General features: G+C 39.5%; 1 protein-coding gene across 1 annotated transcript; it reads right to left on the bottom strand.

The window, feature by feature from the left end:
• Positions 1–2,354: 2,354 nt before the first annotated feature.
• LOC124802756 (vitellogenin receptor-like) lies at positions 2,355–21,265 on the bottom strand. The gene is made up of 36 exons (XM_047263747.1): positions 21,238–21,265; positions 18,003–18,093; positions 11,035–11,165; positions 10,690–10,821; positions 10,496–10,601; positions 9,895–10,044; positions 9,708–9,821; positions 9,502–9,627; positions 9,212–9,427; positions 8,964–9,135; positions 8,688–8,886; positions 8,414–8,608; positions 8,220–8,340; positions 7,967–8,113; positions 7,743–7,859; positions 7,529–7,673; positions 7,255–7,448; positions 7,032–7,184; positions 6,794–6,918; positions 6,604–6,725; positions 6,344–6,525; positions 6,168–6,269; positions 5,966–6,079; positions 5,687–5,891; positions 5,436–5,611; positions 5,257–5,370; positions 4,939–5,175; positions 4,294–4,449; positions 4,072–4,223; positions 3,903–3,994; positions 3,540–3,777; positions 3,292–3,469; positions 3,084–3,202; positions 2,805–2,995; positions 2,607–2,727; positions 2,355–2,532 (listed from the first exon to the last, which is right to left on the bottom strand). Exons 2-36 carry the CDS (start codon positions 18,067–18,069, stop codon positions 2,515–2,517), a joined length of 5,127 nt encoding a protein of 1,708 aa, XP_047119703.1. The 5' UTR covers positions 18,070–18,093; positions 21,238–21,265; the 3' UTR covers positions 2,355–2,514.
• Between the last annotated feature and the right edge of the window lie 4,259 nt (positions 21,266–25,524).

Here is a 25,524-nt window from a genome sequence, read left to right as displayed (position 1 = left end):
ACCTTTCTGAATAATAAACATTTACTGCAGTGAAGAACTGATCGTCTTCAGTACATGATACCATGAGGAACCATGGTGCAGCTGGGAAGGTCTTTGAATCATTAGCCTCATTCTGTGTTTGGTAGACTGACTGAAGATGATTGGCTCATTGTGAGAAAATTCCCTATGATTTTCATCTCCAATGACATCCTCCTTCCAGATGGGGAAAATTATTCTGTAAGGAACCATAGTGCACAACAACCATATACTAATGAAGAGTAACATAGCAACCCATTTCAGTTCCATTGGTTTTTATTATTGTACAGATCCAGATTTCAGGTTTAAATAGCCATCTTCAGTCCATATGAGTGGGTTAAAATCCAACAAACCCTTAGCAACACATGTCACCATTTGACTATGGATGTCAAGGCAGAAGAAAATTTCCCTTCTGCCTATACACCAGTAACGTTATGACAAGTACTGTTATGCATTTGATTGTAACCCACTTAATGCACTGAAGATGGCCATAGCTGAAATCTGGATAAGCAACGATTTTTAAAAAAAAAAAAACAAAAAAAAAAAAACAAAAAAAAAAAAAAAAAAACACTACTGGGACTGTGATTGTCATGTTCCTATTCTTCCTTGTATAATTCCATCAGATACCGATTTTAAATATGCAAAATATGTAAGGAGATTAGTTTCCAAGACCAGAAATCGTATAAAGAGCAGAAGTAGCTGAACTTCATTGTTTGAAAAGCCCTGTAACTTGCTTCTACCAGGTCAAGGTTTTATCAATACCTACACCCAAACTTTTGTATCATTGAGCCAATTTACTTACTCCTGCTTATGCTATATCAGTTGCTAATATGGCTGAACTGAAAAGCATGATTTTTCCAGGATTTAGGGACCTTTTTCTGGGACACATTTAATAGTTCTTTGGAAAACATTTACGATCGCTTCTGTTGCTTTCTCACTAATGGGATTTACTGTAACTAATATTTGTTGAGGTACCACTTCGGGACTATGTGACTCCGCTCCCCATCACTAATTGTCTACTCTGACATTGTTAAAGCATCTGCAGTTGGGCAACTCTTCTGGAACCTGAACTGTGATGCTACATAAATTGTTTCTGCTTATGTAGCAAGACTACTCCAGTACATTAGTTCGGATATTTTGAAGCAAGATGTAAGGAAATTTTGCATTTTTTTTTACATTTCACTTAATGAATTTTAAGGATTGTGTATTTTAATATGTTTAGAAAAATGCTATGTGTCAGTAACATATTGCATCCATCACTAAGGAGACTGATTATTAAATTTGAACAACTTTTCAGATTACTGTTTGAAATTCCATTATCATATGCACTTTAAGAATTATGTTTTCCACTTCTGAATCTAATGTGTTACTTTTACTTTATTTAATGGAATGTGAATACTTGAATTTGCAAAGAAAGCAGTTCCAATCTTAGTTGGACCTTTGAAGCAGTAACTGTCAAATCCCCTTTGAGCTGTAGTCGAAATCTATGTTTCGTCTTTAAGAATGTCATTGTAGATAATGTTGACTGCCAGGTAAGTTGTAGGTGAGGTTAATAAAATTTTCACTGCCATCCTTGCTAAATTAGGATATTGATTTCCAGTCTGGACTAAAATTTTTCAAGAGATCAGAATTCATTTTCAAGTGTTCCATCACCTGATATTTCTATTAGTTCCTCTTCCACTGTTGGCAAGAGGTGTTTTGATCGTATGAAGTGGATTGTGGATCCAGTCATACTCTAGGGTTCTGGAAATTTATCCTTTCGTGGTCGATTACTGTTTTTAAGATCTATGTCTGCTTTAATTTTAACTACATGCATAACTGATTTTGTTAAGAAAAAAAAACAAAAAAGTTACTCTTCTTTATCTAGGTTTTCCGAAGTTAAAGTTTCCTCTTAAATGACACCACTTTTTTCCACTTAGAAGGTATTATTTTGACCTTGAACCGGAATTGTAAGATCATTCAGTTTTAAGAAACTCGTGTAGTGCATTATTAGAAGCACTTTTCACCCAGAAGGAGCCTGGAGTGTAGAGCTCACGTTCATTAGAAAAAGATGATTCAGCTGCCAATGCAATGAATTTTCATAGTTGACAACTATGTCCAGTAGAATCTAATGAGTGGAACTCTCACCTTGCAAAGAATGGCAAACAATTTACTGTTCAAAGCTTATACTTTCAGAAAAATTTACAACACTGACTATTGTTCAGCAGTTCATTGACTCCGTTTATTACTCTGGAAACTTGTGTTACACAGTAATAAAAGCAGGAAAATTATTTGCCTCTGAATCTGAAGTTTCATCTTCCACTTTTATTTTTTAAAATAATCAGGAGTACAATGTCCTTTATAACCAACAGAATTTTAATAAATATTAACACACTGACATGCAACACAACCATGACCACTTCACACATATTTGGGAACTATATCCTTAATCTCTAAATGCATAGTAGCCTTACAGCTTCTGTACTAACTCCACAAATAGCACTTCCAAATTTGTAATATTTAGACACGTGGAGAGACCTGGAAAGAAATAATGAAAATTAGTATTTTCATAGGGTCAATCCTGCAGCAGATCTATTAGTCAATTAACATACTGTCTCTTTAGGCATTTGGAGTGGATTCACATATTCATGTTCTCCAGGCTTTAGAGCTGCTGCTGAAGTTTTTGGGCCTGGAGTGCTCTGGAATCCAAATCCTGGGTTCCGGAAATGAACACTGTCAAGGAGCAAAAAGGTGTTAGTAAATGAAGTAAGCATTAGAAACATACCTGTTTTTTCAAAATGCCTACTTACCTAACATCCAGTTTCTTCAGGTTAACCATTTGCCTCTTGTACAAATAGTAAGCAACTCCTATTATTGCAAGGATCAAGAACGTTACAGTGAGAACTGCTGCAAGTGACCAGTTGCCTTCTGCTGTATTTGGTTTTGCCTTTGCAAGAGTTTTATGTTGACCATCATTAAAACCCATATTGGGAGGATTGTCCTTTAAGAGAAAGGAAAATATTTAAGTAAAATGCTGTATACTGAACCCACAGAATATGGACCAAGCAGCTCTGTATAGACCAGCTCACCTTCCTTTTACAGGGAGTGTTTGCATCAACCACACTACCATCTGGGCATAGGCATTCCGCACCACGTGGCGACAGCACACACAAATATGAGCAGCTGTGTCCTTTGCAGGGGTTATGTCCTGTTCAACAACCCACAGTTACATGGCTACCAGATTTTCTATATTTAAAAAAATTCAGAGAAACTGCAAAGAAAAGATATAAGCTGTACCCTTTAACTGACGTGTCTCTTGGACAATTGTGAAGTAGTCAGCATCAGATGCATGGATGTGAATCTTTTCACATGTGGGAAGCACTCCAAAAATTCGACATCTTGTTAGCACACCAGATCCTGAGGTCAGCCAGTATAAGTTATCCTCAAACAGCACAAGGCAAGTAGGGTTTTCCACCTGCACACAAAAAGCAAAATGTAATGCACTGTATCCACATTAGTTGTGTGTTCTGTGCCCCATTTCTTACCTGTTTCCTGAAGAGCTGCTGCCTGTTTTCACCACTGTAGTCAACTGCTTCTATAACATGAGACAACCGTTCTGCCCAGTACAGTCTCCTCTTAATCGGGTCCACGGCAAGGCCACTAACATATCCCAGGATTGATGTTATCACCCTTTGCTTGTTTGCTCCAGACATTTCTGCATTCAGTATGGCATTTGATGGAGTGCCAAATGTGAACATACTGTTCTCAGTCCAAAACAAGAGGCTGGAACAAATTGAGCCTATTTCAGATGTAATTAAAAACCATTTTCATTCGACAGGGTTTTCTAGCAGCTGACTCGCTCTCTTAACACAGTTTGAACTCCCTGTACTGAGGACAAGTTTGCTTACCCTGAAGGTGGGTCAACCACCAAGTTCCTTATTTCAGTGTTGTGCTCTCCAGTTATCACCTTGGCACATAACTTGTCAGCCAAACTGCATACCTGGAAGACGAAGTTTGTTATGCAATATAACAGGCCCATTTCTTCTTTGCATTTTCCATCACTTGGCTAACACCCACCTGCAAATAGCTTTGGCTTACAAACAATTCATTTACATAATAAACATTCTTTGTCAGCCAGTCTATAGCTATTTCTGTTGGTTTTCCTAGTCCAGTTATTGAAGTCTTGTTGCGTGTCTTTAATGAGAGAGAGTAAATAGTGTTCGTGTCACCTGCAACAAAAATCCAAGTGTTACTATACAGTATTTAACAATGCCATATGCTGCCACTTCAGTCACTTACGAGCACTCCAGTAAACTAAGTCCTCTCTGGCATCAACATCCAGGCCTGTTACTTTGAGGGATGTATGTCTGTGTACAACATCAACATGGCTGAATGATTGTGAAGCTATGCGTATTTCACTTTCGCCAACAACGAACACATATTCCATAGGACGACCTGCAATTTGAGTGTTCTATCAGAGTTAGCCTATACCCATAGTGCATGATAATTTATTAGTTATTAAAAATAAACAACATTGGTGAAATAGCATGAACATTTTGTCGGTATCTGGACAGAATGAAACAAGGTGGTAATTTTAAGAGTCTCACAGCAATAACCAAGCTAATGGATGAAAGTATTAGCAGTATAATTTGCATTCCAACAAGAACAAGTTATCTTCATAGTTAAAGATCACATCCAAATAATATTTCATCTTTAACCTTTTGGAACCAAGAAGGAATGCACGACATTGTTTTATCAAATATAACCTGAATATTTTCGTAGTGACAGCACAAGTATTTCAAGAATGGACTAAGCATATACACAAGTCTTCCATTTCTTTCTCAGATTCATGCTCCAGGTTCTCCATTGGAAACCTGAGATGAAACCTGAGATGAAACCTGCTTATTTTGTTATTCTCTGTCCAAATACCTACACCAAACTCACCTTTGGCCTTGCAGGATATTCTGTCTAACTTCAGTGAGTACTCTGGCATGCAGGCACACCTGAAACTGCCAGGCACATTCAAGCACACCTGTGAACACACATGCTGCAGGCATTCATTGATATCATGGCAGCTTCTCCCATCAGGTTGAAGCTCATAGCCTTCATCACAGTAGCACTGGGGTCCAGCTGGTGTGGGTTGACAGCCACCATCACAAGGGCTACCCTTGCAGGCAGATCCTGCAGCATGAAATTTTCATTGTCAGAGGCTACCACATACACGGTCAACACAGATTTCATCTTTTTTTCAAGGTAGCTTACCACACTTTCCTCCCTCATCAGATCCATCTTCACAATCTTTAGTGTCATCACATAGTTGCTTAACCTCCAGGCATTTTCCAGATGCACATGCAAAACCAGCACACTTCTTTTCTCCTAGAAAAAACAGAAATGTTAATGAATTTGTCATTTTTTTCCTCTTAAGTATCAAGTGAACTTACCTTTCTTGCTGGTACATCTATCTGGGTCTTCATCAGATCCATCACCACAGTCATTCGTTGTGTCACAGACCCAAGAAGAAGCAATACATTTTCCATTCTTGCACTCAAATTCTTGAGGATCACACCCACATCCTCTCTCATCTTCTGCCTTTGGACAGTCTGCATTGCCATCACACCTGGTGGATAAAATACAGGTGACAGTGAAGTTTTGTTCTTTCCTATACAAAATGTGCTAGAAGAAATGCTACTACCTCTGCGTGGAAGGAATACATGTCCCTTTTGTCGAGGAGCATAAGAATTCATCTTTTGTGCAGGATATGTTTTTTGTGGTAGGGGCACTGCACTGCTTTTCATCAGAGCCATCACCGCAGTCATCTTGTGTGTCACAGATAAATTCCACGTATATGCAGTTCCCATTGCTACACATGAATTCCTGTGGTCCACAAGTAGGAGGAGCTGCAAAGTAGGAATTGTTATGCATTTCAGTTTGGCAGTCACCTTTAACTCCACCAAACCAACAATATACTCACGACACTGGTCATGTTCATCAGAGCCATCTGGGCAGTTTATTTCACTGTCACATTCCCACGAGGCAGGAATGCAAGTACCTACTTCACACCTGTATTCCTCCTCTTGGCAGGTCACTGGAATGCAGAAAGAGGTGAAGCCAGTGACACATTAAGAATTTCAATTCAGCAGACTATTTTAAGCTAATTCATGGCCATACTTTACCTGTAGCACAGTTTTCCTCATCAGAACTGTCCTCACAGTCACTCCGAGCATCACAGCGCATATGCCTGTCTATGCACCCACCATTCGTACATTCAAACTCATCTGCAACAAAGGATTAAATTGTCACACTGCACCTATCCAGTTAATTCGGCATTGAAATCTATCTGGTATGTTACCTGGTGAGCAAGCTGTTCTTTCACAGTGCCTTTCATCTGACCCATCTTGACACTGCTTCGTACCATCACATTTCATTTCAAATGATATGCACTGGCCATTGTCACATCTGAATTCATAATCCCTGCACTGATCACAGTTCCTCTCATCGTCTCCTCCTGGGCAGTCTGGAACTCCATTACACCTGATCCAAATATGTTAAGTCTTTCAGTTAATATATTTACCGATCTAGCAATGTTGTTATGCTCTTGCAAGGCATTACCTGGATGCTGCAGGTATACATTTCTTGTCTTTCTCACAATGAAATTCATTCCCTTTGCAGACATCAGCAATGCAAGTCGCATTGTTACCTTGGAGGTACATCCCTTCTGGGCACCCACAGACCTGATCATACACTAAGTGTTAAGAACCGTTCTCAACAAGTGTGGAAAATATTTGTCATTGTTACTCACATGTTGTTGTCCTCTCAGCAAACACAAATGGCTGCAGCCTCCATTCAGTATGTGACAAGGATGAGTTGGAGGAAACTTTACCCCTTTCACAGCTGTCAACCTGATGTTTTGTGATTCTTCCATTTCTGAAGAAAGTGGGAATTAGGAACACACACACACACACACACACACACACACACACACACACACACACACACACACACACACACACACACACACACACACACATTTTACTTACCTAACATAACTCTCTTGACCTTTCCCTCAATCATGTATTTATTGGCCCAATACAAGTAGTTGCTGCCACCAACAGTCCAGAACAGATCCTGTGAAACAGAGGCAATAGCCACTGGAGAAGCAGTCAGTCTCTGCACAATGTGTCTGCCCTCACCTGCAAAGGTTTCACATTAGTTCCTATCCCTTTTTGCTTTTACATAGAGGTCTCCACGAAACATACTTACCATCAATGGGAAGGCTGCTGATAGTCTTCTTTCCACTATCAGCCCAGAAAATTTCATTTAAACTAGATTCATACCACAGGGACACTTCTGGCCCCTTAATACCTTTAATTGAGCGATCCCTTTTACCAGAACCATCCATGAACATTTTATCTATATGCATCTTGCCTTCCGTCCCACAAGCAACAAACATGTACCTGCAGTATCAAGCATTATATTATTACATTTTACAATGACTTAATGACTTACATGGTTGTGAGGGAACACTTCCACGTACCCCTCTTGTGGGACTACAGCTATACTGTGTGGTGCCTCATCACCAACCCCTCGCAGCAACACACTACGTCGTTTTGTGGCCATGCTCATCACCTCAACAATGTTGCGTTCCGAGTCCGTCCAGTATAAGTTATTGCCATAGGGATCTGTGAACAAACTCTAGCATTGCATCTAACTTATTTCCCATCAACATCAAAGCCACTGTAATTACTTACCAAAATCCATGCTAGTTAGCCACCCAATCCTGCGTCTGATCAAAGTCTTCAGGCTCATTGTGGCAAGGGACAGAGTGAATAATTTTCTCTGCGAGTTGTCTGCAAATATCAGCATATCTGGGAAAAAAAAAAAAAAAAAAAAAAAAAAAAAAAAAAAAAAAAAAAGTTAATTGTCATCTCCTGAATGTTTCTCCCAGTTCAAAATATTGGAGCGACCTACTCACCGTCTACAGGACTGTATGTAGTAGCATCTATCTGTTGAATACCCGTTGGCATCATAACTGAGTACGATTGCTTTCCAAGGATTCTGTGCTCCACCTCCACTATTCGATTGCCAGCAGTTGCCACAATTAGCTGTTTCCTCTGGAGATCTGTAATTTTTTTTTTATTAAAATAATTTTGGTAGTTTTGCCAAACAGCTGGTTCAAGGCAACGCTCGTCTATTCCTACTTTGACCATTGAATTACAACTGCTTACCCATGCAAGTATGCTGATCACTAGCCAACTGCTTTCCTTCTGGACAGGTGCAAGTGTATGAATCATCTGGAGCAAGCATGCAGATGTCACTGCAGCCAGCACTTTCACATGGGTTTCTCACCTAGGAAAGCACATCACATTTGCAAGATCTTAACAATGAAATCTTAAAGGTAATAGTGCTTTGCAAATATTACCTGTGGATGGAGAACAGGATGGTAGATGCTTATTCCATAAATATGATTTTTTCTTGACCTCACTAAATTCTTGTGCTCCTTCCCAGTGTATTTGTTGCAAGACAAGATCTGCTTTCCATGCCAGTCAGACCAATACAAAGTGTCTTCAAATACTGCTATTGAGTATGGGTGCTTCACAACATCTTTCAGGATAATCTGGAGGAAAGAAGAAACAGAAATCAAATTTCATCCAAATTATCTTTCATTTCCACCTATGTATTTACAGACCACACACCCTTCTGTCTGAGCCATCCAGGGCCACAGATTCTATTGTCTGGAGCTTGGCATCAACCCAGTATAGACGTTGATTCCCTAAGTCTATTGCTATGCCATTTGGCCACTGAACCTCTGATACAAGTACTCTAGGAAAAGATCCATCCATCCCAGCAGTTGCTATTTTTGGCGCATTTCCCCAATCAGACCAGAACATTTGCCTGCAACATCCATCAGAAATTTCAATATAATGCACCATATCATGTTCTTATTATGAAAAGATATGAAGCTGCTTTACCCCTTCTGGACAAGTAGAGCAATGCCTCTGGGCTTCAGTACATCTTCATTCACCAGAACTGCACATTCTTTGCCAGTTTTTGTGCATACCCCTATGTAGCTTTCTTCCCCATCAGTGAAGTATATGTTTCCAGTCACAAGATCCAAGGCCAAGTCTTCTGGCAAGCTAAGACCTGCCAAGTTCCAACAGGTTAGAGCACGAGACAGCAGTAACAAAATGAAGAAAAACATCTCACTACAGGTACATACCTGATGTGACAAGAACATCTATTGCAGAACCATCTGCATCGCTTCGCAGTATAGCCTCTTCACTGTCTCTCACACTTGTCCAGTAGACATAGGAACCATCATATCCCACACCAGCTATATGCTTTTGATTGTCTGCAATAGTTATGTACACCTTGTTTTTCATGAAGTAAGCACGAACTTCAGTTTTTGTTGAAAAAAGCAGTACAGCTTCACCCTCTGAAAATGTCAGTGCATGAATAATTTCATGCCAACACTGTACAGGTGTTATTACTTAATTTTCTACACCTTACCATTGGCAGCACAGGTATGGTTGTTGCTTTGCAATGAGTAGCCTTCAGCACAGTAACACAAGTAACCACCATTGGTGTTGTTGCACTTCTGGGAGCAGATGCCATAGGTGAGACATTCATCAACATCTGCAAGTTTTGGTGGTTTAGAAGTGAATGAAGTATTGAAAAATCATTTCTTTCTTATATGAAGTATTTATCATTGTTACCTCTACAGTACTTCTCCTCCACAAGAGCAAACCCCAAGGGACACAAGCACAATGGTCCATTTGGTGTTGGCTGACATTTGAAAGTGCATCCCTTTGATGCACATAGTGACTTGCCTACAACATTATCAAAATTGTTTCAGTGCATATCACTGCATCCATTAACAGATCACAATGAAGGCATACTTACTTTTTTGGCACAGTAAACCTTCATCTGAGGCATCAAGACAGTGGGGTGTGCCATCACACACTTCAGTCATTTCTATACAATGTAGGCCATCTCTGCACGCATATAAGTTGTGGGCAACATCACAGTCTGGCTTAGCTGATTTTCCATGGCCTGAATAACAGGATTCCGTTATTTACAGTGAAGTGTAAACCCACTTCTATGTTAGGTGTTAGATTACACCAATTAAGGTGATGTTTCTCTGAATTTAGAAATAATGGAAATAGTGTAAACAAGTCAGAAGAACTAGTCAACAGGAAGAAAGCCAACTTACACCTTTATCACCCATTACACTTGACACTTTGATGTTACTTCCAGTCTAAAAGTTATTTTTCTGAAGAGGCATGTTTGAAACGAAGAAGTCCTAAGGGTTTCTTGTCCTAATTTTTCCACCACCATCTGAAGTTTCAGTTATTGCAGAAACTGAATGTTTAATTCAGTCCAGATAAGTGAATGCAAATTTCTATAGGAAATTCTAATTATTTCTGAAGAATAATACTGTAAGCTGCCCATAGACTGCAATCATTGTTGATTGAATTATAGATGCTTGAAATGTGTTACTTACAATTCATTTCATCACTGCCATCACCACAGTCATCATTCCCATCACACTGCCATGCTTTTGGGACACAGTGGTGGTTGTCACATAGGAAGTCTTCATGACATGATAGCTGCATTGGAACAATGCAATAGAATTGTTTTGACTACGTATTTTTTACTTTCTAGCCTCTTTCACATCTGAAGTGAACATGTACATACCTGTTTGCTGCAGCCCAGCACTTCATCACTACCATCACTGCAGTCCTGACTCCCATCACATATCCACTCAGGTGGGATGCAAGTGCCATCTCCACATCTGAATTCATCAGCCATGCACTCTGGAGTAGCAGGCTAAAGGGGCACACCACATTCACAACCAGCTGTCAGTACAGCATGCCCTCAATATATGAAAATTTTAGTTATCTATGTTTACCAACATCACCAGTAACCAATAGTTAAGTGTTTATTGAACTTTAAAATCTCTAAGAACTATTGACAGTTGAATATGGGACACTAAGAGCCCAGTTCACTAGAAACAAATGTTGGCATTACAAACTACCTTACCTCTGTGCCATTGCAGCCATGTTCATCTGACCAGTCACCACAGTCATTATCTCCATCACATCTGAAGAAGACCATTATACACATTCCATTGTCACACCTCATGTGGTGTGGTGGCTTACAGGATTCATCTCCTGCAAATTATGCATTTTTTAGCTTATATGCAGGGCTGTCTATGTGCCAGCATTGCTTCATTTACCTTTAATCCAGCCTCACTCTAGAGCCACCCCCACTCCACATGATTTTATATTACAATGATGCTATTTTCAAAATTCACAGTATGAAGCATGCAGATAGCTGCAAGTACAATGGATGTGGTATACTGTTTCTCTATTTTAGAAAAATCAGAGTAAGCTGGCAACACTAAGAGCTAATTTTTTTCGTTTTAAAAATATACTGAAGACATAAGAAAAATTGGGATGTGTACAGAGCACCATAACCAGATTACCACAATATGTGATGTATGTGAATGCAACTTAATCAGAAGGAAACAAGTTAATGCAGATTAAATTAGGTTCACTGGAGAGTATTTTTAACCAGTCCAAACCCAAAAAAAACTTTGGCATAGTCAGTACTAATTCTGGTTATAGCCACCAATCTTGCCGTAACATGCTCCTCCATTCATCATCTAAATGTATACTTCTGATAGCTATCCACCAACTCCTCATTGAGCTCTTACTCAAAGATTGTGCCAGCAACAACATGCTCTGTCAACATGCTGCAGTTGCTTCCAACAACTTGGCACACACACACACACACACACACACACACACACACACACACACACACAGTAAGTGGCACAGATTACTGACTATTGAAGGTCTTCCTGTCCATTACAAGGTATCAAAGCAACCTTGCACCTGCTTGCTGAGCATTTTATTTGGCTAAACATCAAACAACTGCTGCATCTAGGGTTCATGTGCATTCCCTGCCAACATATCAAAGTTGACATTACCTCTGACATTTTGATAGCCCAAAAGAATGTTTTTGGCATGTACATCCGATTGGTCCCCTACATCTTTCAGAAGGTTCCAAATACATTATTTCTACGATCGACTGTTAGTAGGTGGGTGGAAGCGTCCCCTCTCACTGACATATTGGCCAACTGTAGACGATCTTCTGTTTACACATGACTCTCGCACTCCCGCTACCCATCTGTCACTGCAGATCAGAATCAGCAATTCAAGTTGCTCATTTTCACTAAGCTTTAATCTCTGTGGCATTGTGAAGTTCTGTACTACTACCCACCATCCACAAAGTGATGTGAGCACTGGAACCACAGTCAAAGTGGCACTAGTGTATCATGCCTCTGGTTGGGCATAACTGTTGCATGGGTCCTGTAGGGTATACATACTGTCTTCAAAGATGCTCTTTAGTTATTAGCCAAGATACTGTACATTAAAATTTTGCTCCTTCCACAGGAGGAGGTCAAAGACAGATCCTCTTTCCTCATCTCCCCTTCCATCCTACCCACATTAGTTGAGCACGTCCATTCACATCAAGCCTCTCATCACACTTCCCCATACCCACGAAACTCATTGCATCTTCATTCACAGCAACCTCACCACCTGAAGCAATGTCATGCTCTGTGACGACTGACTGCATCACTTTGCTGCCACCTTATTCAGGCCTTCAAAAGATGCTGTCACACTAACACCACCTTCGTTATTCTCCTCAAAGGTAAGCAAACTATCCTTGCGCAGGTTAAAACCTATGTGGACAATTGAAGACACCACACAGCATAACCTGCCACCCAATGCAGGTGTGACGACTTATCTTTAGATGAAAGTGCACCTATTCTTACGTCCCTTTGTGACATCCACCTGCCTCCATCCCTTCCAGTGCTGTTGTGATTCCCCAGTGTTGTGCTCAGAACAAGTGATTCTGATGTGCTCATTCTGACAACTCATCTCACCAGTATCACCGAGTGCTACAATGATTTCCACCAATGTCTTGCCATTCAACCTCAAATATCTTTTGATCAAGATCCACAAAAGTTCCTCAATCTTCATACACCAACCTGTTCCTTTGGTAATCTGTAACACCAGCACTTTCCACATCACCCTTCTCAAACATCCTTTACTCCTTCCAGGATGAAAGGAACATTCCTGCCACCACTGACTACTGAGCAACTTACCATTACCATGCCTCTTCTCTCCACATTCCCTACCTCCCCTCCAGTGCAGGTTGTCCACTCCATCCCTTTTTTTGGCAATAAGATTACATTCTTTCTTCACCTTTCTTGCAAAGAGGAATCAAGCCCCGCCTTCCCCTCATAGAAGCAACAACACAGCCCATTACAGTGCCTCATCACAGTGGTAGCAGTCTGTACCATAGAGTTTAACATCACCTGTATGATGACTATCGACTTTTTTTCTGTATGTGTTCTTATCAGCCAAGATTTTATTTTGTGTGTGTGTCTCTCTATAGTACTTCCTATGACAGTGTAATATTCAAGAACCCACACACTTAATACATGAAAATTTTGAGTTTTGCAGTTCAGATATTTGGGTGAAACTACTGAAGTAGCCTGGAAAGACTTGTTATGAAATTAATCATAAATTGGAATTATCTTTCACATTCAAAAAATACACCTCTCAGCAAAATGCATCTCAAAGTGTTATACTAAAACATTAAAATGAGACTCTTTAGGGGGCCTAAACATTTTAAATATTATGAGGTACACTGACAAATCCAAAAGGAAAGACAGTAATAACGAAAAGTTGGGTCCAAATTATCCTGAAGGAACACACTAAGAGCAAATAAAATAATGTGTGAGAAAGTTCAGGTTTAAAATTATGTGGCCATATTAAAATAATATGACCAAGCCAGCTTAGAAGATAATGCAAACTATGTAGTGCACAGTAAAACTATAATTGGAACAAATTTGGTCTGTGCAATTAAAGATGACCAAAGGAAGTAAGAACAACTCAGTATACCAGACAAAATTTATGCATAAAATTTTGACTGAACATTTGGCTTTGAAGAAAAACTGGGGAAGCTCAGAATGGCTTTGTCTGAGAAGTGGAAAAAGAGAATGAAATTCTGGGAGAATTTAAGTAATGTGACACAAAGGAAGAATTTTGATGTTACAGTACAACATGGTTAATCATTATCACTGGGTTTTTGAATACAAAATGGAAACAATTAGACTTATGGACAAACAACATCAGTACATACAATATCTCCAAGTTAATAGGTGCTATGGAACAATATTTGTGTGCAATCTTATCAGAACATGTGATGCAAATTTTGTGTCTTCTATTTCATTGGATTCAAGTCAGCTGGAACTTCAGTGAGTTTTGAGCCAGGTATCAAAACCTGGTGAAAACAATGGGTGATACTGTAACATTTCCCAAGACTGGCTGCTCATTTGGTACACAGTGAGCAGGGCAGATGTGACAGTTTGCAGAAAAGTGAGCTCATTTGGGAGTCAATTTTCAGGGGCCTGAAGCAACAGATGACACATACTAGAGGGAACTTACCACAGTCTGCTGGTTCACTTTCCACACATAGTCTGCAGTTAAATGTAAATTTTCATGGCAATTAACTTCATCCTGTAACAATAACTTACAGCAGCTTCTGGAGGAAGACTTTCACAGAAGCTAGTTTTCAGTGAAGTAACCTTTCATTTAACTGAGGCAAATGATCACAATGCACATGTTTTGGGCACAAAACATCCACAGGATTGTTGGCTACATTAGTCAGGTGAACAATCTCTGTACTGCATCCTGTTCCCAAGCTTACAGGTAATTTTTCTGCAAAGGAAACTTATTTTAGGCACCTGACTATAGCCACAATTACAGGAATTTGTAATAAGACGATGCTCCACCACACTTTTTATACATTTATGATGAATTCAGTGTAAAAGTGGATTGGATGAGTTATTATGAGCCTCCCAGTGCCATCTGACTAATCGATGCCATTTTGTTATGGGGATATGCAGTAAGAACCTTATGTTCTTGCCTCCACTGCCAGTTTGGAACATCAAGAATAATGTGGCCAGTGATATCCACCATAATGTGTATGACACGAATAACTGCTGTATTGATGTTTGCCATGTTACATATTGTGCCCACACTGAGCACCTGTAGTGCAAGTTAGACAGATGCTCTATCCCTGATATGACTTCTATATATCCTATTTCCACACAGATGTCAACATGCCTCTTTGTTCAAACCAAATTGTTTGAAATTATATGAATAAATCAGTTTTCAGATTAGAGCTATCAGTTTCATAGAGATGAAAATAAGCAGGAAGAGAAAGGCCTCCATGTTTACAGGGAATATTTGAAACAAGTGCAGAGAAGATGTCAATAACAAGTGATACTGAGACTAAAAGTCTAAGGAGGAGCGAGTCTTTCAGAAAAATGACCTACACAGACATTCCTCAAATTCGAGGTAAATTATCTTCATAGCTAATCCAGGAGATCTTTTACTGTTCAGCCGTTTGTGTAAGGCACGTCAGGTTTTCGAGAAATTCTTGGGAACTGATCTCCCCATTTTAATGTCACAGATGACCACTAATATTCTTAAGATTGCTGTCCATGAAGCCAGCTGGAAGTAGCTTCTTTACCCATTCACCTTTTCTTTGAGCAAACTGATTTTAGTTAGGGCAACTAGCAGTGCAGGTTGCTCAGTATTCTCTTATGTGCCACCAGGTAAGAAGCCCAGAATGTGCTATGCCTAATAGTATTCACTCAGTAATGATAAGCAGAGCCTTGTTAACAGTCTTTGGAAGATTATGTTATATGACTTATCTTGTACAGAGTACAGTCCAGCTTTCTCCAGACTGGAAGTCACTGGACACTAGAGCACACAAACTGCTACTGCACTAGGCCTGAAGATGTGCAATGAATGTAGTAAATGAACAAAGTTTTCAAGTCACATTACTCTGAATAAAATATTCAAGTTACTGACAGCAATGATTTTTACTCCTGACAATGATAGCCGAGAGCCATTGAAAGTTTTATTTTACTCAAAATCTCTTGGCTTTTAAGGATTTTATTGAGGCATTCTGCTGTAGAAGACTGAGGACATGTTTAAGTAATCTTAAGGAAATATAAGAATTTCATAATAGCAAAAACTGAAGGGATGAAAGTGCAGAAAGTCAAATGTTTAGCATTGTTGAAGAGGATGGCATTTCTTTTTGTACCTGTCAATATTCTGTCAAATGCAGAATTTCATGGCAGAGGATTCCTCCCATTTCACTACTTATTAGAGTATTTGTAAATAATTTTTGTATTGGGTGTTAGAAGAATTGTTTAAGAAAACAAACACTGATCTTGTCTGAGGTCCACTATGCTAGTGATGTATGTGGCTGTAATATGTTCACAGGCTTCTTGTTTAATACTGGTTCTTTAAAGTGTGTAAGTGGGCTTTTGCCTAGATGGCCTTTGTTTTAATGTGTGTCATTTCAGACTTTTCAGCATTTGTGTTGCTCTCCAGTGAACAAAAGAAACCTGACCAGCATTGTCTTATACTGTCTTGTGGGGTGCAAAATTTCACATTGCTGACTATTTACCTTGTGTGACCAGTCTTTGGGCCACTGAAATCTCCCTGTATTTTTTACCCTTTTGCAGACAGCTAAAGTTAACTATTTGGTTGAATTCAACAACCAGATTCTGGCTTATGCATTTTGGATGAAGTATAGAAACAAAGGCTGAGGGACCAGAACAATTTACTTCACACATGGCACACAAGAATAACTAGAGTAAACTTAAGAGGTGCAATAAACAGTAAGTGATTATTGCAAAATGTGTAATGTGACAGTAAGCAGTACAACAATTTGTTTCATTATTCACCTCATGTGAAACATTTTTGGTCACAAAATACAGTGTATAATTTTTTATACAAGTAAAGTATTCAATGAAATCTGCAAGAGATGTAAACTGTCAAAGCTGCAAGAAGCTTTTACTCAAATTTCAAAGACACAGTCACTTCAAGATTGAGGAATAAAGAGGATTCACTGGTTTTTGTTTATGCACTTCACAGGGGTCTCCAAAACAGCAGAAATGGAAATTTTCATGGCATTACTTCCTGACAAGTTGTTTTATGCAATATTTGGTGCAAAAAAAATCCACAGCTTTCATGATCTGAATGGCTGATAAGTAGCATCCCAAAAAATAGCACATGTGTACTTTTACATTGTAGACTGTTTCAACTTTGCTTACATCAGAAACAGAGCTACAAGACAATTCTTTCTAGTGCTGTTTTGCTTTCAGTTTCAACTTAACTGATGAATTTAATTTTATTTGATCCTGTAAGATTACATTGTGTACAGTAAATGTGTAATATAGGACATGTCTAAGTATTAACATTCATTACCACTTTTCTACAACTTTAGCTTACATTTTTAACTCGATAATGAAGCTAGATACCAGGATTTTTCCCTGACTGCTTCAGCAATTTTGAAGAGGCACATTATTTTCCAAAGAAATTGCTCCTAAAGTCAATTTTACAGAAACACTACATTGATATTCTTATACATTTTAGATCAGACAGTGAGTTACAATAGCTGTTACACCACTAGGAACCAAGTACTACATATAGTAAAGTTTCTTGTAGGATATATTCCGTCAAGCGAATGACGGATTCTGCAGTAGCTGCAAACACATTTTGCCTCTGTCTTGAAAGAAGCTTGTCACCATGTGTTTGCTTATGAAAGTAAACATGTTATTTTTTGATGCTATTTATAACAACCATCCCAATCATGAAAGATGATATTTGTCACCAAATACTGCACAAAATGAGTTGTGTTGTCAGGAAGTAATGCTATGAAAATTTCCATTCCTGCTGCTCTGGAAACAACTGTTCAGTGCATTTGTTTGGGGAAGCAATATGAGGTAAGTGAGGACAGCTGCTGAAAATATTGTCAACACTAACATGACCAAAGGCTGGCTCAAATTAAATAGCCAGGTCATTTTGAAGTTTGTATGATGCCAGAGCGGCACCAACCTGGTATGTACTCACCTTGTATGGCCACCACAGTTAGCAGCAACCACACTGCAAGCACCTGCAGAACAGCTCCAACTGTCATACTCAGATTCTTGTGCTCGTCTTCCTGCACATACAAGGAGGTAAAAGTATTACCATGACCAAGAGCACTTATTACAGTTTAATATCACAGCCAATGCAGTTAAAACTTTTTTAAACAAAACAGTGAAAACTATTCACAAGGTTGACGAAGTCTTCCTGGGTTATCAGCCGAGTCAAGGCTTTGTTCCATGACAATATTTAAACTAGTTTCCTATTTGTCATCTTCAGTTAATACTTTGTCACCTAGATCCACCAAGAGTTCAAATTCACACTGTTCATGCAGTCCAAGGTGACTTGGCAGTGGCTGGTGGGAGCAACTAAACTATTCTGCATTTTGCATTCACCACCACACAGTCAGCTGACACTGTGCAACTAAGATCCTTTGGTCTTTTAGTCCCATTAACATACAAACATTCTAGCCAAAATGGAGAGTACCAGTTGCTGGCGTCATTTCCACCATAAAATAGTGGACATGAAATTGCTACTGGGTGATTGATATTACTTAAGATGCACACCTGCAGCGGGAGGGAGGGGGCAAGGTGGATGACTAACTTAGATGAGGCATTAAAAATATTCCTGTTTGAATTTGTGTTAGAAGTACACTATTGGCATAGCCCCTTGTTAAAACAAGTATTTCACTATGAAATTACTATGGTGAGAGGAAGTGCAAGCAATGCATCCATCATTGGCCCTAGTTCTATTCAAAGATGGTGTAGCAGGCAAATATACCTTTTACTCGATAGTGCCACAAGTAGCAGAGCCTGAAGGATGTATGTGCTGCGCAAAAATGAGAAGACCAAATGGCCATGTTCCTTGCACAGATCCTAATTGAAATGAATCAATGTAAGGAGATTGCTGCCAGCAAATACACTGCTTTTAAATTTTACCAAATGTTTTACAGATCAGCTAATTGTGCTGTATTGTGACAAGTTGTACACCGACAATGGAAATAAAAATGGCTCAACAGCCAATATTTAGAAACAGGCTAACGGCACTTTATTCTGTAGGGCAATATTAGTTTTTAAATATGCCAGACAGTAACTTGATTTAAATGTTTATCAATTTAATAGAATTTTTGTAGCTAAGTCTCCCTCTTGTATGATGTTCTGTTATTTTGATCTGAACAATACCTTGCACCTTATATCAGTAGCTTAGCAGCTTAACTTTATGGCTACCAGCAAGTTATTGATTATGTGTTTCTGAACACATGGCCCCTTTATGGATTAATGTGACTAAATTACTTTTAGTAATTATTCTATTATTGGTAGGACATGTTCCGAGGCATCAAGGGATCACAAATTTAGCATTGGAGGGCAGCGTGGAGGGTAAAAATCGTAGAGGGAGACCAAGAGATGAATACACTAAGCAGATTAAGAAGGATGTAGGTTGCAGTAAGTACTGGGAGATGAAGCTTGCACAGGATAGGGTAGCATGGAGAGCTGCATCAAACCAGTCTCAGGACTGAAGACCACAACAACTATTCTATGAACTGTTCATTTGAAAAATTTGTGACATTCCATTAGACACTAAATAGGCTGGAAATCAATATCCAGCATTCCAGGTTTGTCAGAGGCTGTTGTGCAGGCCACTAGTCATTCATACGAGGCAATGACTTCTTCAGGACAGTCAAAATTGTTACCACTCTCCTGAATTTCTTTTGAAGGTTATGTAAGACCCTTCTTTATCCTTGATTTCACACAAAAATTTATACTGAACGACATATTTCAGCTGTACTGGTTGAAAAATTTATGTATTTTTGTTGCATAATTGAAGTCTGCATTTATTACATTTAAGATCTCTTGTAATATCAAAATTTTGTAATGTGAATGAGTCTTAGAAAACACGGTCACATTAGTACTATATGCTTTGATTCAAAACCACCTTCACTTTATGAAACGCCCAAAATTACAACCCTGTACTTCAAATTGTAGGAAGTAATGATCTTTTTTGAGTCCTAACTGTGTTGCAAATAACAATGGTATCACATTCAAATAGATGAGGGGTGCATAATAAGTTTAGTTACAGATGCCTGACCGTGTCAATACCGAGACGAGAGTCCAGCAGAAATTGTGAAACAAGTAATGATCATACGACACTATTGGCCAGAAGACCCCTATCTGGAACTGAATGGCTGCCTAGTCCAAGTCTGTGATGCTATTTCAGCACTTTTTAAGGTGCTCATTCAGTAGATTATGTCTACTCATTACCCAAGATAAGTAGGAATTTATCACATTATGAAGCACCAAGCTGACATTCACGAACACGACCTTTGTGAGGAAACATTTTTCCATTATCAACCAAGTTTCCGAACGCGAAATATTGGTGGGATGGGGGGGGGGGGGGGGGGGCGGCGCCCCCACTCTATATATATTTCTCGCCAAGAAGCCAGTTTCGTCAGATGAAGATTCATTGTGGGAAATTCTCAGGAACGGCTTGTGCCGACAATTATAAACATGGAAACAGGATTTGCCACAGTGGCATCACAGGAAGCCTCCTTTGTTGCATTAATATACATCCACACAAACTTCCTGGCAGATTTGAAATGTGGCCGACCTAGACTTGAACTCTAAACTTCTGTCTTTCGCGGGTTGCACCAACTACCCAAGTTTGACTCACGACCCGTTCTCACAGCTTCAATTCCGCCAGTATTTCGTTTCCTAACTTCCAGCATCCACACTCTGCAAACCACCGACGTGGTATGGTAGAGGGGTCCCGTTTCCTTGTCTCTAATGGCTTTGTGCAAATTTTGGTTATCAATTGCCTTCAGGAAAGACTCTTTGCAAGATTTAGTTAAGTTCTTGCTATTGTTAGCTACGAATGTTCCCGGTCTACACTATATGTGGTTACGTCAAAAAAGATTGCCGTTTAGCGCCATTGAGTACATATTTATACTCAGTGTTATCACCACATGATTGATGAGGATCGGCTAGCGTAGAGGGCCATCAAGCTTCTCTAATACTGCAGTACCGGTACAAACAGTGTTGCTTTAACGCTTAGCCGTTGAAAGATGTTTACTATGGACACCGCCCCACTTGTCAGATGGTCAAAGGAAATCAAACAATTCGACCTCCGAAATTCAAACTATTTACAACATCTTAAAAAACAGACGGAAGTAATTATTTGTATGAGCAAAAAACTAAAAGGAACCAAGCCAGCTGTTTTGGAGTACCGCCGTGAGTGGAAACTCATTTAGTTGGTTCACGAAACACTAACGAAATTATCACTTCTGGTTTTGTCGTACTGCATATGTACAACAGATAATACTAAACGCTATTCAACCATGTGGTTACCACAAGTCACAGATGAAGGCAGTAAGCAACAACCGATTACAGTACGTCTCACCGTTCATGACGATACTGGCTGTCTCACAGCACCTCTAATACCTGATTACAGGTTTCTGACGGAAGGGAAAAGTAACCAAATTAATGTCTTTCCATCTACATCTAATTTATTGCGTCATGACTGTAGTTATATCAAACGCGCTTTTCATCAGTTGAAGCTACCATGTCGTTACAGAATCCTGTTCTTATGTAGAAGCTTCAGACCTTGTTATATTCTTGGAAAAGAATTTTGTTTTAGTGTTTTCCGATGAGGTATCACCTGTGGTGTACGACTCAGATTGTTCTGTTTCGTCACGCTCTTGACAGTCATATCGGTACATCGATATAATAAATATGCACAATTTTGCATATCTGATTTTTTGAGTAGAGAAGATTCACCATGCCGCAAGGTTACAAGAAAGTAATTTCGCGGAGGTTCAGGTAATTCTACATAAAGACTGCGCTCTACAGTTATTTCTACACAGAGTAGGACCAGTTCCAAAACAAGCATTGGAAGATGTAAGAACGCTTCTAACGCACCGAAACACGTTGTCACATGTTCAATAGCTCCTCATTTTACTAGCCATAACTCGAAAACAACATCAAATAGTTACCCACAGGCGAAAATATAACAGCCTTCATTGAAAATACTTAAACATGTAAACGAAATTAGACAAATTACAGAGAAATAGAGTTAATACCAAAGTCACACAAGTCGGAAATTTAGTACCTCAGCAATTATTGAGTATACAACAGCGCAACGTAACCACAGACGGAAGAAAGAACTGATGCGAGGGTTCCACAATTCTCATATATAGGCGCACAAACTGGGGTCCTCGGAAGCAAGGATAACACATATCTGAATTCTCGAGAAGCCGTTTTGCCATAAATATCACATTATGCTTTTTCACATATGATCAGGATAAATGGCGATTGCTGTCAGCTAAGCTTTCACATGCGCCAGAAAAAAGTAATTTATATAAAATTATTAATTGATTGACGCGTCAGAGGATCTCTAGTCTTCGAAAAGAACTGTAGGGGGCAGTGCAGGCCCTCAGCAACATGTGACCCTTGTTTACAGTATGACGGGCAGTTGCGCACGGGCCGCCTTCGATGTGGTGTAGTAGCTACAGGGTGTGTGGTGAAGATAGATATATTGGTTTGCTGCTCTTCTAGACTAAAAGTCCTGAAAGCAACAGATGTTACTGCCGCTGTGGTATAGTTGTGGGAATCTGAGAGTTGCGGCATACTCTACTGTGAGAGGCGTCGTTTTATCCAAGTAGAACACGATAAGGACCACCCGCTGCGTCGTGACCCACAGCCCGCCGGGGTCAATTGGTCGTTGGCAGTTGTATTTTTGATTCTTTCGATCGTACATTGTGCAGAAAGTAAATTGATACCGGACAAGTCAGGGTAGGTGATGTAATTACATTGAAAAGACACTGCACATTATTCACATAACGGACATTAATCTCATAGAAAACAAATTATTTTTTAAATTTGCTTTTTAAATTACATCCTCGGAGAGATGTATAAGCAGTTCAGAAAATATATTGTAAAAAAAAATAACAAACACAAATAAGGAATGTTTGAACTGTGGAGACATGATCCTCACCCTGTGGTAAGAGATTTTTTTTTTTTACTGTGTGCTATGTCGATATGAAATGGGGAATTAACAAAATAGTGCGTATCATGAGTTTGAAACAAATGTGATATCAAAAGAGTCTGTATGGTACAGAAAGTAGTAAGTTATTCAAAAGTAAAAGTATGCAATGGACTTCGTATGTGGCTCTGGTATTGTAGTTTCACAGAACACTGCATTTATTAACTAGTGTTATGTGTAACTATTATTAGTTATTATAAGCGCGATGACCTCACTTTTCGTGTTTACATTGGATTTAGGTTGTAATATTTGACCATTTAAACGTGGTTGTCATTGCAGTAAACTGGCGTGGTCTGCATCCTAGCGAGACTTAACTTCAAGCACAGGGTTCTGCTCCTTCCCCCCCCCACCCCCCCTCTCACGAAACCTAGTCACTTTTATGAATGAGTGTTCACGAATTTATAGCAGTGACTGTCCGCGACGGTGCTAAACTGATTCAACATCCGAGCGCGACAGGAAATAAGTGACATTAGTAATAACTAATTGTTTCTTCCCCCCCTTTCCCCACTCCCACCCCCAGAAAAGGTGATAGGCGATTTTTGTATCCTTCTGCAGTCAAAGTAGTTTGCGAACGTTTACAGAACCGCGCGAAATAACCAAACTGCAGAAAGGGACAGGCCGAACACCCTGACGCAAAGATTCCCAGTACAAAGTACTAAGAAGACCACTACCAATCGTTTGAAATAGCTTTTATGTACCTCTCAAATTTGCTGGACGAAAAGTTTGCGGATGCTCGGAATCAGTTATATCGAAAGTGGCAATTTGACTCTTGCCCCCCCCCCCCTCCCCCACCTGCGAAAATTTCTGCAGATGTCCAAGGAGCCATGGAACCCGAAAATAAAAATAAACGTTCAGGAAGCTTATCGGATCTAAAACTTTAAATCATAAGTTACTCTTGTTTGTTCATTTACATGCGCACTCGTATATATGGATAAACTTGACGTTGTTCAAACATGCTGCTGCTTATTATACCAGGTCAGATTCTGAGAATTCCTGTATGCTGTAAAAGCAGCACATTGAGTGATCTTAGAAACTTCATAACTGAGTATCGCAAGAGACTGGATTTTCAGGGTAGCGAAAAAGTGAAAATAAGTGTTTAATATTGTCCATGATTAACGATTGACATAAAATTTTGTTTTCGAAAGCCTGAAAAATGAATTTGTCGTAACTGTCCATTAAACTACATATTGCGTTTCAAAATAAGCACAACTCTTTTCTATATAAATACTCAGCAAGCCACATGGCAATGTGTGGCGGATTCTACTTCTGATAAAACTGATCCCTTCCTCCCTGTTCCACTCGCGAATGGCGTCTGGGAAGAATGTCGGTAAGCCTCTGTATTAGCTCTAATTTTTCGAATGTTTTCAGCGTGGTCGTTTCGCGAGATATATGCGGAATGAAGTAATGTTTTCCCGGAAAGTGCTTTCTGAAATTTAAACAGTAAACCTCATGGTGCACAACTGCTGTTGTAGCATCTGCCACTGGAGTTTGTCTGGCATCTGCTTGTCCTATGTTTTATACTGTCGTTAGACTTAAGGTCGCTCGGGATAATTACTCCTAGTTATCGTACCGTAGATACTATTTCGAACAGTTTATCAATAGCGCAGTCGCCCGGTTCCTTGGGATACTCCGAAGTTCCTTTCACATTTGCCGATTTTGTTCCGGTAAGAGCGGCGTGTTGAGTTCTGTCTGCAAGGATGTCCTGAATCCAGTAGCAAATCTTGTGCGATACTAAATAAGCTCGTATTTTTTCACTAAACGGCACTGCGTGACTTGTCAAATGCGTTCCTGAAGTCAAGGAAAACTGCATCAACCTGAGCGCTGTTGTCTAGTGCTAAGGATCTGATTAACAGAGCGAGCTGAATTTCGCAAGATCTGTTTGCGGAATTCATGTTGATTTTTAGAGATGTTAGTTCTCCAAAAACGTGATCTCTTGAGCACAAAACATATTCCATGATTTAAGATTGACGTCGACGATATAGGCCTATAAGTATATGCATCTGTCCTTCGAAACGGGAATGACCTGCGCTTTTTTCCAGTCGCCAGGTACCCTTCGTTGCTCCAGCGAACAAAAAAAAACTGCTGCTAGAATGGGGCAAGTTGTCACATCTTTGTAAAACCTTACACGTATCTTACTTGGTCCTGATGCCTTGCAGCTCTTTTAACTAATAAACGATTGTAGTTGCTTTTCTATTCCGCGCTCGGTTCTCAGTATCTGCCATTTCGATGTGTGTACAGTACGATGATTGAAAGGAGGGACCGTGTTACGATGTTCCGCGGGTGAAACAATTTATTTTCAGTTTCGCTGACGGTATGGTCTGAGTGAACGAACAGATAATCTCGAACCACTTACTGATTTTACGTAATTAATAAGACCAAAACCTCTTTACTCAGGCTGGTGACAACCTTTCAAATTCAATGAACGCTTCTGTCGTGGCACTTTAGCTAAGTTCAGCTTTTGTCCGCTGGGTTT

The sequence above is a fragment of the Schistocerca piceifrons genome, chromosome 6 (genome assembly GCF_021461385.2).
Source record: "Schistocerca piceifrons isolate TAMUIC-IGC-003096 chromosome 6, iqSchPice1.1, whole genome shotgun sequence".
Lineage (NCBI taxonomy): Eukaryota > Metazoa > Arthropoda > Insecta > Orthoptera > Acrididae > Schistocerca > Schistocerca piceifrons.
Note: the sequence above shows the minus strand (reverse complement) of the source record. Positions and strands in the feature narration are given on the sequence as shown.